Source organism: Thamnophis elegans, chromosome 1, assembly GCF_009769535.1.
Source record: "Thamnophis elegans isolate rThaEle1 chromosome 1, rThaEle1.pri, whole genome shotgun sequence".
NCBI classification, from domain to species: Eukaryota; Metazoa; Chordata; class Lepidosauria; order Squamata; family Colubridae; genus Thamnophis; species Thamnophis elegans.
This window is the reverse complement of record NC_045541.1, coordinates 167,707,159-167,727,360: the sequence shown is the minus strand read 5'-3', so window position 1 is coordinate 167,727,360 and position 20,202 is coordinate 167,707,159. Positions and strand designations below refer to the sequence as shown.

The 20,202-nt window shown below is 43.1% G+C and overlaps 1 protein-coding gene across 1 annotated transcript in view; it reads right to left on the bottom strand.

Annotated features, from left to right (window-relative positions):
- The window catches only part of MISP (mitotic spindle positioning), a 28,986-nt gene extending 26,557 nt beyond the window's left edge, over window positions 1-2,429 (bottom strand). Inside the window, exon 1 of the mRNA XM_032238856.1 lies at window positions 1,806-2,429. Coding sequence (XP_032094747.1) covers window positions 1,806-1,829 — 24 coding nt within the window. The 5' untranslated portion in view covers window positions 1,830-2,429. The remainder of the gene's footprint in view (window positions 1-1,805) is intronic.
- Between the last annotated feature and the right edge of the window lie 17,773 nt (window positions 2,430-20,202).

Genomic DNA, 20,202 nt, shown 5'->3' with positions numbered 1-20,202 from the left:
TTCAACATCCACAGAGGTGGTTGACTTCCTGTCACTGGACCTGTTCCCTCAGAGACTAGATCTGTGTTTTCCCGCCCAACCTTGACAATTTTAAGATGTGTGGACTTCAACTCCCAGAATTCCCCAGCCAGCATTCTGGCTGGGGAATTCTGGGAATTGAAGTCCACACCAGAGGTGGATTCGGCCCAGTTCGGCTGAACCGATAGTGGCCAGAAGCAGCTGAGAGCAAACCGGTACAGTGGCTCTTTTGGCCTACCCGCCTGTGCTCTATACCTGTTTTTTTGGCAAAAGGCAAATTGCGCCTGCGTGCATAGCATGTGGTGCCTGCACACGCCCCAACAATAAGCTGCTTTTCACAGGGGCGATGGACTATGCAGGCGCACGCTGTGTGAGTCAGGTGCGTGCGCGAACGGAATGCACATGTGCGCGCAATCAGCAAACCGATAGTGAAGGTAAGTTCAACCCACCACTGGTCCGCACACCTTAAAATTGCTAAGGTTGAAAAACCCTGGGCTAGGTTGCCATGTCTCCTTAGTGCTTGGATTTGGATACTTGAACTAAGCAAAGGTTGGATTCTGTGGCCTAAATGGCCCTTTCTAACTCTTGTGATTCTGATTCTAGAGTCTGTCTGTCTGTCTGTCTGTCTGTCTGTCTGTCTGTCTATCTATCTATCTATCTATCTATCTATCTATCTATCTATCTATCTATCTATCTATCTATCTATCATCTATCTATCTATCTATTATATCCAACACACCTTCCTCCTCTTATTTTCCCCACAACATGGTATCTATCTATCATTGATCAATCTGCCTGCCTGCCTGCCTGCCTGCCTGCCTGCCTACCTACCTACCTACCTACCTATCTATCTATTATATCCAACACACCTTCCTCCTCTTATTTTCCCCACAACAGCAATCCTGTGAAGTAGGTTGAGAGATATCTTTCTTTCTTTCTATCTATCTATCTATCTATCTATCTATCTATCTATCTATCTATCTATCATCTATCTATCTATCTATCTATCTATCTATCTATCTATCTATCTATCTATCTATCTATCATCTATCTATCATCTATCTATCTATCTATCTATCTATCTATCTATCTATCTATCTATCTATCTATCTATCTATCTATCTATCTATCTCTACCATCACATTTTTAAACCGTCCATCTCTCTCATGGAAGGACACTTCCAATATTTTTTAGTTTCTCCTGTACCTTACAGAGTAGTAGTTTGCTTCCACAAAGTCAAATAAAAAGGAGATCCAAAGATTTTAGGAATACAAATCTGCCTGTTTACTAGGAATAAGCAAACATTTAGTTCCCCTCATTTTCACAATCTTTATCGATACGTTTAAAGATTGCATTAACTTTTCTCGAAACTCAGATTCCTATATGCAATTCTGCATGATATTTACCTGTTAAAAACCAAGTTCCATATTATAATGCTTGCTTGCTTTTTTTTTTGTAAATACTGTATGAACATTCACTTCTATTATTTCCCATCATCGTTATTACTCATCAAAGGCATAGTAAACTTGGCAGAGCTGGGAATTTCAAACCATAGTTAAATTTCACCTGAGTTTAGAAAGGAAATTAGGTAAATTTGCCCTCAAACACCTTCTAATCCAATTTCTCTTGCACACTTGGCTGATAACCACATTCTAAGGTCATTTCGGGACCTGATTCTGGAATCAGGAGCCATGTTCAAAATTTGGCTCGGAATCCTATCTTTGCCCTCAGTGCCTCCATCCAAGCCCACATTTGAGCAAACCCTTCTCACATCCCCGAGGACTCACCTGCACAGGATCCCAGAGACCCATGTCTGAATTTGCACAGGTAGCGTCCCAAATCCATGCCTAGCACAGGCAGGACCCAAAAGGTCGGCCGGTCCCAGCCTTCTGAGTCCAGACCAACATTTCCCAACTTGAATGCCTGTCTGCTGTGGGAGGCCTGCTCAGGGGCATCTGATCGGAGAGGTATTTGCAAGTTTGAGCTTCGTTGGCAGTTTTGAACAAGAGTAGGAATGGGAGGGGCAGTGGGCTGTGGGCTGTGTCACACTGATAAGCTTTCTCCACCAGGATCTCACCCACACACACTCACTCTAACACACACACACACACACACACACACATTCCTAGAACTTGAAACAGCAGAGATGCAATTAATTTCAGGCCAAAGTGTGCCCCTCTCTCCCACTTTGCCACCTGTGACGGAAAGGAAAGCGTTCCTATTGATTTTTCAAGGGAGAAAGTCAACACTGGGCAAAAAACAACAAAGAAGACAATTAGCCAAGCCTCCCACTGCCCCACAGCCCTACATGCCTACCCTTAATCTGCCTTAAGGTAGAGGTTGCATTTGTTCAGAAATTGTCCCTATCTAAAAAAATAGAACTGCTTTTGCAAAGTCAGAGAACTGCCTGGACTAGAGACTGCATGAAAATTAAAGGTAAGGACGGTACATTTAATACTGCTGGCTTCCAGAGATGACATGTGTTTTCGAAGCACTGTGCAAAGTCCTATCTGTTTCATCAGACTTTTGTAGGGATTTAATTTAACCCTTTTGCATTTTGAAAAGTCTTTACAGTTCTTGTAGCTTTATCTCTGCTTCTGGATTTGTTTTGGTTCTTTTCTACTGGTTTTGATCTGCTATATAACAATGGTCTATTGCAGGGATGGCTAACCTTTTCTGGACCAAGTGCCCAAAACGCGCACATGTGCAAATGTGCGCCTGCAAGCCCGAGCCCCCCAAATGCAATGCACATGCAGCCCCCATGCATGCGCCCCATCCCATGCATGCATCTGCACGCCCCCCCGCACATGCCCCTATACATGTGCATGCCCCCCACCCCCATGCATACACACACGACCCCCCTGCACACGCCCCGCTGCCTGCACATGCGTGACAGAGAACCGAAGACCAGTTGGCCGGTGGGAGGAGCACACACATGCACGGTGGAACTGAACTGGGGCGATGGCTCACACACCCACACAGAGGTCACTGTGTGCCACCTCTGTTACGCTTGCCATAGGTTCCCCATCACGGGTCTATTGGGCGACTGTTCTGCAATTGTCATTTCAAGAAGCCTGGAAAATAAGACTTTTTAAAAAAATCATTTCATAAACCTATGTGTCTCCTTTGAAAGTCTGTGTTGATGAATTTCAGTCAGACCCATTTGGCACTGAAACACAACTCCTAAACAATTAATTTAGGATGGCTAGACTAATTGTTATACCTTTGCTTTGGGGTTTTAAGAGATTAGTTAAATGATGGAACTCATTGCAGGTTGTCCTTGACTTACAACCATTCCTTTAGCAATTGATCAAAGTTACAACAGCACTGAAAGAGGGGACCTACAACTGATCTTCACACTTACGACTGTCATAGCATCTCCACCATACGACGGGTATGCCCCGGTACGGGCATACTGGTGCCTGCTGGGAACACCAGGTACCGTTTCGGTACAGTGCTCCGGAGGGCCCACCCACCCACCCATCTGCTGTCCTTACCTGTATCTGAGCCGATCGGGGCTTCCGTGCAAGCGCATGGAGCGCATGACGCCTGCGCAATGCTCTGCTGAGCAGCTGGAGTGTTGTGGGCGGTAAGTACACATGCGTGCACTGCGCATGTGCTGCATCCGTGAATGTGGTGGATGCCCCGCCCCGTTGCACTGTACCAGTTGCAATGGGATCTGGAACCCACTACTGATCTCCACCGTCATATAATCAACATTTAGGCGCTTGGCAACCAACATATACAGTATCTACGATGGTTACAGCATCTCAGGGTCACGTGATTTCATCTGCGACCATCACATCTGGCCTCTGATAAGCAAAGCCAATGGGGGAAGCAGGATTCACTTAACAATGTGATTCATTTAACATCTGCAGTGAGCCGAGGTGGCGCAGTGGTTAGGGTGCAGTACTGCAGGCCACTTCAGCTGACTGTTATCTGCAGTTCAGCGGTTCTAATCTCACTGGCTCAAGGTTGACTCAGCCTTCCATCCTTCCGAGGTGGGTGAAATGAGGACCCGGATTGTTGGGGGCGATATGCTGACTCTGTAAACCGCTTAGAGAGGGCTGAAAGCCCTATGAAGCGGTATATAAGTCTAACTGCTATTGCTATTGCTATTCTTTAACAACCGTGGCCAAAAAGTCATACAATCAGACGTGACTCACTTAACAACCATCTTGTTTAGCAACACAAACTCTGCTTAATCAATCCGAATAGAGCTGGGAGGGACCTTGGAGGTCTTCTAGTCCAAGCCCCTGTTCAGGCAGGGGACACTATGCCATTTCAGACAAGTGACTGTCCAGCCTCTTCTTAAAAGCCTCCAGTGATGAAGAACCTACAATTTCTGAAGGTAACCCATTCCACTGCTTTATTGTCCTCACTGTTAGGAAGTTTCTCCTTAATTCCAGGTTGCTTCTCTCATTGATTAGTTTCCATCCATTGTTTCTTATCTTGCCCCCTCCCTCTTCTTTGTGACAGCCCCTCAACTACTGGAATGCTGCTATCATGCCCCCCGTAATCCTTCTTTTCTCTAGACTAGCCAACCGTTCTTCATATGTTTTTGTCTCCTGGGCTTTAATCATCTTATTTGGTTGTACTTCTTTCCATTTTAGTCCCAATTGTGGTTGTAAGTTGAAGACTAGCTGTGTTCGACCATTTATCTAATGGCTGTTCAAATTTGCGGAGGGGCTGAAAAGTGTTATTTATGATCTGATCTCTGTACTTGCACTTACAAATATCTCAGCATCCACACAGCCACCTCGTTGTAATTCAGGGTTAGCAACAACAGCTGCATGAAAAAGCCAGCAGAGAAGATTGCAAATCGTGGTTATGTGACATCTTGCTTAATGAGTGCAGTGATTCACTTAGCAGCTGCAGGAAAAAACAGCCATAAAATTGGGTGCAGTTGTGTGAGCCTCACTTCATAACCATACTGCTTAATGATGAGCTTTCCAGTCCCTATTGTGGTCATAGGTTGAGGACTATCGGTATCTCAGTTCCTAGACCAGGGATGGTTAACCCTTTTCTAAAGGTGTGGCAAAATTGTACGTGCATGCTATCGTGCGCACAAATGCCCACCCACCTGCGCATGTGTGCACAATTCCCCCTATGAGGGGAATTGATTAGTTTCCATCAGGGGTGAAATGCTACTGCTTGTGCCCAGTTTTCTGGAACCAGTAGTAACAAATGCTTTTAAAAAGTAAAAAAAAAGGTTCCAATGATCGCACGAACAGCTGATTGTCACAACTGATGAACTTTTTTTTAACTTTTTTAAAAACATTTTTACTACCTATTCGCCCAAATGGTAGAAGTAAAAAAAAAGGTTAAGACAATCAGCTGTTTGACAATCAGCTGTGCTGTGGGGGGTGTCCTTTTTCTTTTTTACCTTTTTAAAGCATTTTTTACTACCTATTAGCCATAATCGTGACTCTGTGAGGTTACTGCTTGTTGCAGGGGCCATTTTGTGTGAAGTCCAGCTGCTTCTGCATTGTGTGGGAGTCAGTTGTGTAGAAGTCAGTTGTGTAGCTTTTGTGTTAATTTTATGTAAAGTGTGATAGTTGGTTTTTGAGCTCTCTGTGAGGTTCTTGCTTGTTGCAGGGACCATTTTGTGTGAAGTCCAGCTGCTATTGCATTGTGTGTGAGTCAGTTGTGTAGCTTTTGTGTTATTTTTTTGTGTAAAGTGTGATAATTGGTTTTTGAGCTCTCTGTGACTCTGTGAGGTTCCTGCTTATTGCAGGGACCATTTTGCGTGAGGTCCAGCTGCTTTTGCATTGTGCGTGAGTCAGTTGTGTAGCCCACCCAGCCACATGACCACCAAGTCATGCCCACAGAACAGGTAGGGAAAATTTTTAGATTTCACCACTGTTTCCACCCATTGCTTCTTGCCCTGCCCTCAGATGCTTTGGTTAATAGCTTGACTCCCGCTTCTTTGTGGCAACACCTGAGATATTAAAACACTGCTATCATGTCTCCCCTAGTCCTTCTTTTCATCAGACACTAGACATATCCAATCCCAGCAACCGTTCTTCATATGTTTTAGCCTCCAGTCTACTAATCATCTTTGCTGCTCTTCTCTTCCCTCTTTCTAGAGTTTTTTTACATTGCAGGCTCAAAGTAGTCCAATCTTACCCCAAAATAGCCCACATCCAGGAAAGAATAGATGTGTGTCATCCTAGTTCCCGGAATATTTCTTTCTAACAAAGGAAAACTTGTTAGGTGCCAGTATGTGACCCTGTAAATCTCACCTTAATGATATCTCCAAGACAAAGTCCACAGCTACTGCTGAAAACATCGGCCATCCCCCTTGAGACAGCTGAATTTTTATGACCCAATAGAAACTAGATTGCTTTCATTTTTTCTTTCGTTCAGCCCAACAATTCTTGAAGAACTTTTAAAAAATTCTCGCAGGACGATACTTCACATTCCTGACCCTGCCACAGAAAATACATTCCTGCTTTGCTGCCAAAGTTTTGTGAGATGGTAACTCCCCAATTTCTTCTCCTCCAAATCTGTTGACCATGGTCCCAGCCAAAAGGTACATAAGATGTAAGCTGATACATCTAAAGAGCCCCAGGTTTCATTAACCATAGAAACTGGGTTAATAAGATCTCCCTGCAAGATCCTGGGACCAGTTCTTGATTTAGCTGAATTAGCCAACCAAAGAATTGAGGCCTTTGAACTCTGGTGCTGGAGAAGACTCCTGCAAGTCCCTTGGACTGCAAGGTGATTAAACCGGTCAGTCCTAGAGGAGATCAACCCTGACTGCTCTTTAGAAGGCCAGATCCTGGAGAGGAAACTCAAATACTTTGGCCACCTAAAGAGAAGGAAGGACTCACTGGAGAAGAGCCCAATTCTGGGAAAGATTGATGGCAAAAGAAGAAGGGGATGACAGAGAATGAGGTGGCTGGATAGAGTCACTGAAGCAGATAGTGTGAGCTTAAATGGACTCTATTAAGATCCAAATAAATACCTAAACTCAAATGGCTTGAAAGCTCTTCCTAAGATGGCAGAAGGTATAGTGTTCTCTCTTGATCAATGATGATTGAAGATATAAGGAGTTGCTCTTCCATTCTTCCAGCAACTCCTGCCAGCTCCCTTTGTTTTTGCTTACATAGCTTGAATCCAGTGTGTGAAGCTTGTTTATTAATTATTTCACTATTAGATTCAGATCCGGCCTGTCCTCCTGGGGTTCAAGCATATCAACCTCCAGTTTTATCCCCATGACTATTTTGCGGAGTAGGTTAAGCTCAAAAGACGATTGGCTCCAGGTTTCTGTACTGACATATGTAACAAATCAGCCCATTTTCTCAGGTCATATAATTTACACTGAACCGTTCATGAGCCAGTTTTTCCGTACACATATTTCAGGTGGTCCTTGACTTACGACTATAGCTTGAGTATAGAAGACGTTAAGTGAATCCATTAAACCCATGGGCATTTTTTTTGTGCTGAAAACAGATCCAAAAATGCCAAAAATGTCAAAAGTCATGGTCACATGACCATGGAATGCTGCAGACAGCTGTAAAGGTGAGCCAGTTGCCAAGCATCCAAAATATGATCACATAACTGGGGTGGGGGGGAGGTCATCAGCGGTCATAACTTTGAAATCGGGTTGTAAGTTCCTTTTGGGGAGTCCATTGTAATGTCAGTGGCTGAACAGCTGATCATAAGTTGTGGACTACCTTTATCATAGTTTAATGCAGGGGTGTCAAATTCGATTTCATTGAGGGCCGCATCAGGGCTGTGTTTGACCTTGGGTGGGTTGGGGGGACGTGGCCAGTTCGATGTCACTCGTGTTGTGGGTTCCTGTGGTGGCCTGAGTGCTATGCCAGCGAAAACAGGCTACCGAGCTCCTGCAACCTTCTGCCAGCAAAAATAATCATCATGATTCTTTGTCTGGCCTTCAGGTGCCTTGGAAAATAGCTTGACCTTTTTTGCTGGCAGATGCACCGTGGGCTGATCCTGTGCTGTTTCCAGGGCAGCCCCAAGGACCAGATCGAAGCACCCTTTTTGACACTCTTGGTTTGATGTAAGAGTGCAGCTGCTAGATTCTTTCATAGGTTTGGGGACAAGTGTCGCATGAACACTTGAGCATAAAACTGAAAATATATTTCCCATGAGGTCTCCTAGTTTCATTGCAACCCGTAAGAAATATACCAACTACTTCTCATGATTGCATTATTCAAACATCTAGGCCAGGGGTGGGTTCCTGTACCGGTTGGTGACGGTTCGCTTCGTGTGTGCATGCCACACATGGCTTGCTCAAGCGCAGTTGACTTTAAATTGTTCTGCGCATGTGCAGAAACATGTCGGCAACAGCAGAAGAGACCAAGGAACAGGTTCGGGGGCATCGCCAGCCTGGGTCGCTGCTGGTTCTGCGACCCAGGCCAAATCACCACTATCGGTTCGGCCAAACCGGGCCGAATCAGGAGCAACCCACCTCTAATCCAGGCTCTCTCTTACAAACACACTGTCAACCCTGAAGCTGACCCGACTGAAACCATTTTTGACAGCTTCAGTGTTGCCACTGAGGAGGGACGGCTTTGAGATAGTTGGGATTCTTTAGCCAAAACAAAATACTTTCTCTTGGGAACCAAGGACATTCTCACACCTGGTCGGAGGAAGGCAGAGTAATGTCACCCGCCAACCAGACCATGCCGTGATTGGACCATATGATTGATTGTTTTGAGAAAGTGACAAACTTTTACTTTTAATTAGGTGAAAACCGTCGGTTTTCACCAGATCTGTGCCAATATGATATATCCAATAAAGCTATTCTTTGAGGAATCTACCTGTCTTGGAGTTTTGCTTTCTATGGGTCTATTACTTGGAACCTTGACACACACTTAATATGCAGCATCCACTTCCAGCAATTCAGGTAGAAACATTTATGGATAATCTTTGCCAACATTCCAATCTGACCAGACTTTGAGTGGTGAATAACAAAGCATGAATAACAATCATAAGACAGGCAGCCAGAGTGGCACCAAAAGTCAATGCCAGTTACTTTTCAAAATTTGGCATCAAGCCCTGCGGCCTCCCTTTGCCCCACCAGAAGAGATGCTTCCAGAGATAGCACGTTTCAAAGAGCGGGGTCTGCTGCTGACAAAGCCTATTATTTACCCTAAACTGCTTGCTTCTCTCAAGCAATGAACCCAACCTTGGGAGCTTGAAGATGTGTGGACTTCAACTCCCAGAATTGCTGGCTGGGGAATTCTGGGAGTTGAAGTCCATACATCTTCTAACTGCCATGATTTAGAAACGCTGTCATGAGAGATGAGGAATCCTCAACAAATCCCCCACAAGATGTTCATTCTATTCTATTCTATTCTATTCTATTCTATTCTATTCTATTCTATTCTGGGACTACCTGGACTGGCAAAATGGTGTCCACTAGGCCATGAAGAGTTACAAGCAGAGGCGTCCTTGGGTACAGGTCAAAAAAGTGAAGATAGCAGCCAGAAATATGAAACCCAAGCCCCACCCTTTTTGCATACATCAAGAAAATAAAAACTAAAATAGGTGGATGGAGGAAAGAAACAAGAATCAATGAAGGAATATAACAAAACTCAAAAAATAATAGTTATGAGTAGAATAAGAGGGTTAAGAATGGTGACATCCAAATGAAATACAATAGAAGGCGAAATAATATAAGGTGAGCAGTATCAATTGATGATTGCTATTAGAACAGGAAGCTCCTGTTCATTTTGTATTGTGTAAATGTGGTGTACGTCTAAGTTTTGTGTGTGTGTATTTTACATGTTTGTTAATTAAAAAAGAAAAAAGAAAATAAAAACCTTGGCCACAATCATGTAATCAAAGCCCTGTCCTTTTTTTTTGGTGAGTTATGACATACATAAAGAGAGCAAGGTTTTCATCACATGATTGTGGCCACAATCCTGGGGGGTGTGTATGACCCCAGCCAGCAGATTCTTCTGGTTAGAAGCAATTGAATAGCAATTAAGTGTATTGTCCATTACCTGAAGAACTGACCACTGAAAAGCTGAAGCTTCCCTTGAATCAGGGAGCAGTAAGTGAATTTTTAGGCCAGCATTTCTCGACCTTAACCATTGTAGGAAGTTAACACCCACCCCTCTCCTAGGGAAATGAAATATTTTAGGAAATATTAAAAGGGCAGAATATTTCCCCTAAAAGGGAGGGAGAAACTCAGACCTGCCTCACCTTTGTTAATGGGCCATTAAGGCCTCGGCCAGCTTATCTACAACACAAAAGACATGGCCTCCAGACATAATAGGATTCATCCAGCAACAGAGCTCACCACATGGCATCTGGGAAGATTACATCACCCTGCAAGGCTCAACCAAGCCTGGGACCTGGACAACCTACAGAGTTGCCCCTGCATGGCTCCATGGGATTCTGACAACCAATCAGAATACAAGCTCAAATTCAAAAGCCCAGAGGGGGCATAAAACCATGGCACTCTCAGCATCTCTTCCTTTTTTTGCCCAGGACCTCAAAGCATGTGATCCTCTCCATCGTTAAAACCATCTTTCCAAACAGCCACCATTGTTTCCAGTGTCTTCCTCCCTACTTGGAACTGGACCCAGATGGACATTTCTTCCAACACCATTTTAAGATGTGTGGACTTCAGCTCCCAGAATTCCCCAGCTGAATTCCAGGAGCTGAAATCCACTCATCTTAAAATGACTAAGATGGAGAAACACCGGACTAGACCCACGCCTGCAGCAAAATTACTCAGTTTCATTAGAAAAGCCTTCTATAGAGTTCAGCCAGTGTTCTGAGAGGAAAACAATGCCACTTTTATTCGGATTGCAATCTCTGCTCAGTGATTAATTAGGTCACTGGTTCAAAGGGACTTTCTAGGTTTATTGTGAGAATAAAATGGGATGCGGGCTTGTATAATCGGGTCTCAGCTCCCCCCAACATGGGCAAAATTCAACGGTGGCAGTCAAGATTAGATAAAAGACCCTCAGGTTTAAAATCATGTCGTTGTCCCTCCTAGATCCTAGAGGCCTCTATTTGACTACAGGTAGTCCTTGAATTACAACCTTGCTGAGGGACCATTCAAAGGTATGACAGACTACGTTACTTAGTACTGTAGGAAGTTGGCACCTACCCCTCACCTAGGAAAATGAGATATTTTAGGGAATATTAAAAAGGCAGAATATTTCCCCTAAAAGGGAGGGAGAAACTCACCCCCCCCACCTTTGTCAATGGGCCATTAAGGCCTGGGTCAGTCTATTCTACATAACAAAGATCTACCTCCTTCAGGCAGAGCCATAGCCCCTTCATTATATCATCACCCAGCAAGGCTCAACCAAGCCTGGGGCACAGACAACCTCCAAACCTGCATGGCCCCATGGGAATCTGACAACCAATCAGAACACAAGCTCAAATTCAAACTCAACAGATGGCATAAAACCCAGGCAGTCTCAGCTTCTCTCCCTTTTTGCCCAGGACCTCAAGCCATGTGATCCTGTCCACCATTAAACCATCTTTCCAAGCAGTCTCCATGTTTCCAGTGTCTTTCTTCCTACTTGGAACTGAACCCAGATGGGCATTTCTTCCAACAATGCCAAGATTTGAAGTTTCAATAGCTGCCCTCCCACGCAATCATGTCAGACTGTAATTTACGATGGGTTTCCCAGAAATCTGCATTTACTTCAGGTTTGCAGCTCAAACCACCCCATAATGAACCATGGGTCTGCTTATAAACCATGCCATTCGCTTTATGATCATAGCATTTGCTTAAACACCATTGCAAAAAAAAAAGTTCAAAAAATCTGGCATGGTCTTCATCGTGATTTACTACTTAATGACTGTCATAACTTATGACCGAAATTGCAGGCTCAACCAGGACTTCTTGCAGTGTAGAAAAAACAAGGTAATGGACTATTTTCAGTTTAATCAGATAAAATTTTTAGATATTTTGATATTTTCTTGGCAAAGAAGTTTACCTGATGGTTGGATTAGAACCTGCATGTTCTGAGGCCGTCTATCCTGAGGAATCACGGCTAGTGAACAATCGTTCACCATATAGGAGAGAGGATTCCTTCTCTGAATACCTCCATAGCTGCAGCCAGATCCAGGTGGGAATATCTGACAGATGGATGTTTTAAGCACCTAGGAAGCTTTGGCAATGTCTCATCAAACCTAGTCCTTCAACTGTTATTTAAAACTACTATTACTCTTTAACACAGTGGTGGGTTGCTAACTAGTTTTACTACCGGTTTGCTCATGCTCGCGTGCAACGCTTCTGCGGGTGAGTGGGCGGAGCTTCCCACCGTCACCACTACAACCCACCTCTGCTTTAACACTTTAGAGAATTCTGGATGAGGGACAGCAATTTATCAGTCAGCCTGGCTCCACCATATAAAAAGAGAAAACTCAGGAAGAATCAACCTCACAGGGCTCAAATGATTTACTAAGACTGTACTACTATTATTCTTCTCTTCCCTCCTAGTATCTCTCTCTTCCCATGTTGCTTGTATCTTTCTATTTATATTGTTTTCATTTTTTTTCCTAAGGTTTGATAGCTTATTAGTAACCTTGACTATCACTAAGTGTTGTATCTTTTATTCTTGATGACTGTATTTTATTCTCCTTATGTACACTGAGAGCAATATGCACCAAAGACAAATTCCTTGTGCGTCCAATCACACTTGGCAAATAAAGAATTATATTCTCTTGGGAAGCTAAGATGGAATCAACGCCGATCTTGCACTGTGAAAGGCAACAGGGACCATCTTATAAATTGGAGGTGGGGTAGAGTTTCTTTGAGAGTGGACAGAATAGCACCCCCCCCCCCAAAGTGGGCACAGCCAAGATAAAGAAGTGGACCATACCAACAATGATGTAATCTGACTTCCTGGGAGGAGCCTACTGGTGGAGGCTGCAAAAAATCAGCTGCCTCCGAATTCCTGGCTACGTACCTGTTTAGAGGATCTTCCATCTGACGTCTTATCAGGTTTTCTTATCCTTCAGGCAAGAAGGAAAGAAGAAACTGTTTTGCTGGCAAATGCTCTTCGATTTTTGCAGCTTTTGTGCTTGCAAGGAAAGGGGGGCTAGCCCAAGGCAGAACGGCTATCCGTGCTGGGAACTTCAAACTGCCTTGTGCAGGACAAAGTAGGTCTCTCCCACTCTGCTCAAAGTTTTGTTTGATTTATTCTTATCACGAGCTGAATCCGTTTACTGCGTGGACAATAATTGTTTATCAACATTTTAGCTTCTTTTCTTTTTCTCCTCCGAAAAATTATCTACTCAGAGGCTTCTAAAATGGCGCCGAGCAGGCTGGTTTCTCCGGTAATAACGAACACTTTTTACTAATCCTCACAAGAATTCAAAACAAAAGAGATTGCTTATCATTTGTTTTTGGTTTCACAACAGAAGAATTTTACTCCTTCATTAACCTTGCTTATTTGGAAGTTAAATGGTGATGAATCTGCTGAATGGTCTTGTTACAATGTTTACTCACTGAAAGTTTTGCCAAGCCTTAAACTTCAAAATAAAAGCCTCTTTACTTAAAGCTGTATATTCAGGCAATAGAGTTTTATTAACTGCAGGCAGATAAATTTTGAAATGGCCTCAAAACCAAATATTAACTTGAAGTCGTCACCCTCTACTTCCAGGGGCACATCCTCAGTGCCTGGCACAAAGCTGCAGCCTCCGCTTCCTACACCCCCTGCTGGGGATGTGTTAACGAAAGAATTTTTCCTGAGTAATCTAAGCGAGGCTCTTAACGCACAGACAATTAAAATGGAAGATAAGTTTAGAGATAATAGAGAGGTGGTAAAGCAGGAGAGAAAAGAGGAAATAAAAGAAATGAAAGAAGAAATTAAAAGTGAAATAAAAGGACTTAAACAGGAGCTGTATGAGAAATTTGATGCTAAGGTTGATAAAATTAGAGACGACATGCTGAGTCTTGTAACTGTATTAACAGAACATATTTCTGGAGTGGAAGATACTCTAGAGGTTCTTAATGATGCCAATGCTAATTTGACATTGAAAACAGAGGTGGTGGAACAAAAAGTGGAAAATGCTGAAAAAGAAATTATTATGATACAGTACCGACAAATGGAGTTCGCATTAAGAGTAAGGGGGCTGCGTGAGGAGAAACAGGAGAACCTGAAACAGATCCTATCGGAAGCTTTTGACCGCCTGATGGGAAGACCAGGGACCAATCAAGTCTGGCAAATTGACAAAGCTTACCGCGTTAACTCCTGGCTGGCAAAGCAGAAGCAGCTTCCTCGAGACATCGTTATATATTTTACTACAAGAGAGTTTAGAAATATGGTACTGCAAGCATCTTACAATACTAAGCTTCAAATTGGCAGTCAAGACCTGGCTGTTTTGAAAGAGATACCACCTCAAATGTTAAGAGCCAGGAGAGACTATGCTTTTTTGGTCGAAGAACTCAGAAATCGCCAGATACAGTATAGATGGGATGCACCATTTGGCATCATATTTACATTTGATAAGCAAAGGTACCGCCTCAACTCTGTATGGAAAGCCCGAGATTTTTATTATAATATATTGAAGGCCGGACACCCTGCACCATCTGGACCTAGAGAAAGACCACAAGAAGGACAGGATAGACAGCAAACTACACAACCACCAGACAAGATGGAGCATCTCTCTTCTCTAGAAGTGCAAGGTGCTATGGAACCAAGACCTAGCCGCATGACTACTAGACGTATGGAGAAACAAGCTAAAAAGCAACAGCATCAACAATCATCGGCCATCGATCAAGGATCTACAACAACAAATCTGGAAGTAATGGGAGGAGCTAGACCTAAGGTTAAACAGGCCGTGCAGGAAGCTCTAAAAATGCTTCAACCAACCAAAGATGACAACTAAGATTTTAACATGGAATGTCAACGGACTGAACTCTCCACAGAAGAGGAAGAAAATATTTCATTATCTCAAACAGTTTAAGAACGATGTAATTTGTTTGCAAGAAACTCATATGTACGTGAGAGAGGAGGATTGAAACTACCTAATTTAAAACTATATTATGATGCAGTGGCATTATCTGTAATTAGTGATTGGATTCACTTAACCAATGATAGAATATTGAACATTGAGGGACACGATCTGGTATTTGGTTGGCATGCTTACCTGTTATTCAACAAAAAATTGGATAAGAACTTTAAAAGTCATATTTTAAGAAATGCTTTATTGCGGGTCTGGAAGAAATATCAATATAAATTAAATGACAAGATACCCATGTGGGCAATTCCTAGACACGCAATTGAAAATATGAATACAGCACAAAAACATGACAGAACTACCTACAGACAGCTTCTTACCTCGGAAAGGGGGGTATTACAATTAAAATCTTTAGAGGTATTAAAAGAGGAGAAGGTAGTTCAAACATGGTTCCAGTATGGGCAATTACAGGCTAGGTGGAAAATAGATCAAAAAATTGGTTTTATTCAAGTTGAGGATAATCTGTTTAAACAAATAAGAGATCAAAGCTTAATGCATATAAAGAGGATATATAATGTATTAATACAGATGGATTCGGAAACAGAATTAGTTAAAGATTGTATGATAAAATGGGCTCAAAATATTGAGGAACCAATAATGTTGGATACATGGGAAAGAATCTGGGTAAGAAATGTGAAATTTACACAAGCTCAAAATCTGAGAGAAAATTTTTACAAGATGCTCTATAGATGGCATTTAGATCCTAAAAAGTTGGCTTCTATGTATCCGAATGTACAGCCTAAATGTTGGAGGTGTGGTTCTCTCGATGCTACATACTATCATATATGGTGGACCTGCCAAAAGGTTAAGGCATTTTGGATAAAAATATGGTGGGTCATGCAAAATGTTTTTAAAAGAAGGATAAAGTTTAGTCCTCAGTTATTTTTACTAGGTATATGTACTGACTTTACAGTGGTAGAGACCAATTTGATTCTGCACCTGATAACTGCAGCAAGACTGTTGGTGGCGCAATATTGGAAGAAGGAAGACTTGCCTACAATCCAAGAATGGACATTGAAAGTAACAAACTTAGCTGAAATGGCTAAAATATCGGCATATCTCAAAGATCATTCAAATGAGAGATATAAACGAGACTGGAAAAAATGGATTGACTATATACAAAATAAATACGGGACTAAGAAATTCCAGTTAGCCTATGCTTAAGATCAGAAATGATTTAAACTGTTAAAAGTCAGTTCAGTAAGAAGAAGCTAAGGTCAATCTAGAATGTCATTAATTTCTTTATTTCTCTTTTCTCAATAGATTTTAGACTGTGTTAGTTAAAAATCTATACCGTGTACGGGTTCTGGGAAGTCGGGGGGGGGGGGAAGGAGGAGGGGGGGGTGGGGGGGTGGAGGGAGGGAGGGGTACACACAACAAAAAAATTGTACTTCAATGTCTTAATGATTGACAAATGATGACATATTTGGGTTTTTTTTTAAAGAAAAAATAAAAAAGTTCTGTTTTAATGATGTAATCTAACTCAGATTTAAATTTGATCAAAATTAAACAAAGTTTAAAGTTAATGATACACACACACACACACACCATTCAAACTTCAAACTAATGAAAACTGAGAGTCACTTTGATCTGGTGGTTAAGGCAGCAGGCTAGAAAGCAGAAGATTGTGAGTTCAAATCCCGCTTTAGTCTTGAAAGCCACTGGAGTGACTTTGGGCCAGTCATTCTCTCTTCGTCCATCCCTCCTCACAGGGTTGTTATGTTGAATATTTGCCACCTTGAGTTTTTTGTAAAAGCAATACAGGTGGGATATAAACAAATAATCAAACACACTTTGGAGGAACCTGCTGATAGCCATACTTTGATCTTCATCTTCTTACCTGCAATTTGGGCCTCATAGCTGCACAGAAGACTTGCCATGGTGCAGTGTATTTAAAGAGAGCCATTCTTGAACCAGCCTGTTTGAGCTGAGGGTTGCAGATGGCAGAAGGAGAGTGATCCTGCCCGGTCTTGGGATATTGGTCATAAGAAAGGGTCCCACTTCTTGAATCCCACATGGTCTCGAGTGCTGCACGCAACCAGCATCCGCTGAGATTGAGAGTCAAACCGAGGAACTGGAGGAAAAGGAAAGTGAATCAGCACACACCTGTGCAGGTAAACTCCCTGGCTTATGGCCACGCCTTGACAGATACTTCTTCGCATTGTCTCCTCCCTGCAAGAGAGAGAAGCTGGAAAGAGGAAACAAGATGAGAAACCACAGATGAATGTGGGTCAAAAGCAATCAGGGAAAAGCAAACAGTGTCTCCTTCTACAGTTGTTACATTGAATAAGGAGGAAGATTTTTCTTAACAAAGGGAGAATTGGCAGGAGTTTCATGTCAGAAGGACAAACTTTTTCTTTGGCAGCAAAGGTTACTCAAGTTAACTTACCCAACTTTTTAAAATCACCTTTAAAAAAAACTGAGATAAAACAGGGAATAAAACCATTCTAATGTCCAAACAACCGTAAATTCTAAGTTGCGTAACAAAAACTTAGAAATTGAATGAAAGAACGTACATCTTTGTGCATAAAAAATTGTAAAGGTTTCACTTGTCCAGTCTTATCCGATTCTAGCGAGCAGTGCTCATCTCTGTTTCTCAGCCAAGGGAACCCGTGTTTTCTGTGGCCATGTGGCCCGTGGCACGACAAAACCGCGGTCCACTAAAGCGCACCCGATTAAAGCGCGTCGCTGATGTCATCAGCAGCGCGACAACAACGACCGTGGAGAAAAAAGGGCGCTTTAAAAAGCGCTTTTAAAGCAAGCTGATTCACGTAAAGGTAAGGGTTAGGTTTAGGTTTAGGTTTAGGTTAAGGGTTAGGGTTAGGTTAAGGGTTAGGGTTAGGTTTAGGGTTACGTTAAGCGTTACGGTTAGGTTATAGGTTAGCGTTAGGTTTAGCGTTAGGTTAAGGGTTAGGTTTAGGGTTAGGTTAAGGGTTAGGTTTAGGGTTAGGTTTGGGGGGGTTAGGTTTAGTTTTACGCGTTAATTTTACCTTTACCGCTCACAGTGTGCTTTTTTCGTCGCGCTGTGATGACGTCAGGTACGCGGTTTCGTCGAGCGCGCTTTAGACGACCACGGTTTTGTGGTGGAACCATGTGGCCAGCACGGCTATACACCACAGGAACATGGAATACTGTTACTTTCTCACCAAAGTGGTACCTATTTATCTGCTTGCACTTACTTGCTTTCTAATTGCTAGGTGGGCAGGAGCTGGGACAAGTAACAGGAGCTCACCCCGTCGTGCAGCACTCGGGTTTCAAACCTAGGCGGTCAGTTTTCCAACCGACAAGATCAGTGTGCTTTTAACAACTGAGCCAACGTACCATCTCATTGTGCATAGTTAACATTAAAATATGATGGTAATTACAATATTTTTAAAAACCTTGTAAAACAATATTTTATAATGGAGGCATCAGTGTTACCTAAATATAGAGTGGTTTTGGGGTTGCGATGGCAAACTTGTGGCATGCAGAGCCCTTTCTGCAGGCATGTGAGCTGTCACTCCAGCTTGGTTCCACTGTGCCTGCGTGCGCCTGAGGCCAGCCAGCTGATTTTTGGGTCTCTGCCACGCATACACAAGGGGGTGGAGGCACTTGTGGGAGATGTGTGTGCATGTGTGGGGAGCAGGGGTGGGTTTCTGCCCGTTCTAACCTCTTCTATAGAAGAGGTTCCACAAATCTACAGTGCCATTTAGAACCGGTTCCAGCTCCCTCTCCCCCCCGCCTATCCGTACATCGTCAAGATGAAGAGCAAGAGGAGGAATTCTGGGAGTTGAAGTCCACAAGTCTTAAAGCTGTCAAGTTTGAACACCTCTGGGGTTTTTTTCTAAAGGGTTAGGGGTGCAAGGGTCTTGTAACTTGACAACTTTAAGACTTGCATGCTTCAAATGCCAGTTTCTGAGCCAACATTTTGGTTGCTAAGCAAGAGCGTTGTTAAGTGAGTTTCACCACATTTTACAAGGTGGCCACGCCCACCCAGTCACATGGCCGGCAGGCCACTCCCACAAATCAGGCCACACCTACAGAAGAGGTTCTAAAAATTTTTTAAACCCACCACTGGTGGGGAGGCACATGAACAGTGATTGCGTGCGTGCGCAGAGGGCAGGGCGCACACGGTGTGTGTGTGTCATGTGCGCATTATGGGTGTGTGTGTGTGCAAGCGTGCACACTTTTGGCACTCAGTGTCAAAAAGGTTAGCCATCACCATTCTAGGGTCTAAAGGAGTGAGAAAGTGGATGCTTCAATATGGCACAGTGCCCCCAACTCAGTTGTCTTGAAGGATAATCTTGATTGGAGCAGGAAGATCTTCTGACAAGCAAAGTCAATGGAGAAGCCAGATTCCCTTAACAACCATGTTACACAACTCCAGTGAGCCACCTGACAACTGTGGCAAGAAAGATCGCAAAACGGGACAACATTCCCTGAACGACTGTCTTGCTTAGAGATGGAAATTTTGAGTCCCATTGTTTTCACCAGTCAAGGATTACAAGATACGCTGAAAAGTTTCAGGCAAGGCACTGTATCATCAAACCTGGAAACATAAAACAAAAAAGGAATAAGAACACCATTCCAGTTCAAAAGGCATCACCAGGATTGTCAACATCCAAAGAGAGATTTGGAGGAGCGAGTCTTATATTAAGAAGAACGGGAGCAGAACTGTCAAAGAATCGATGACCTGCAGGAAAAAAAGGAACATTTCACATGAAGGCAATTCCCTGCAATCCCCTCTTTGGACTCTAGATGGAGAACCAGGGTAAAAACACAGCCAGGCCCTTTTTTGCCACTCAGAAACACAAATTTGGCCTTTGGCTTCCCTCATTTTTTCATGTTTTGGTGGCCTAAACTGGAAATTAGGAATGCATATATAACACAGACAGCTGCATATTATTAAGGTGGTAGTCTTTGGGGTTTGAAGAAAACAAACAGTTGGGCACAGAGCAGCAATGATATTCTATTCTCTTCACTCCCGGTTTGGTAGCGGGAGCACGCAAGCACATCTGGGCATGTGCAGAAGGTCCGTGATGACATCAGTGTGGGTGGGCGGAGCCTCACACCGCCACTACCGGTTCGCCTGAACCGGTGCAAATCGGCAGCATACCATCTGTGGGAAGTTATCATCCAGCCCTCTCCCAGAAAAATGAAATATCCTAGGAAATATTGAAAAGGCAGAATATTTCTCTGGATGTGAAAAGAAACATGTTTTAAAAGACAGAATAG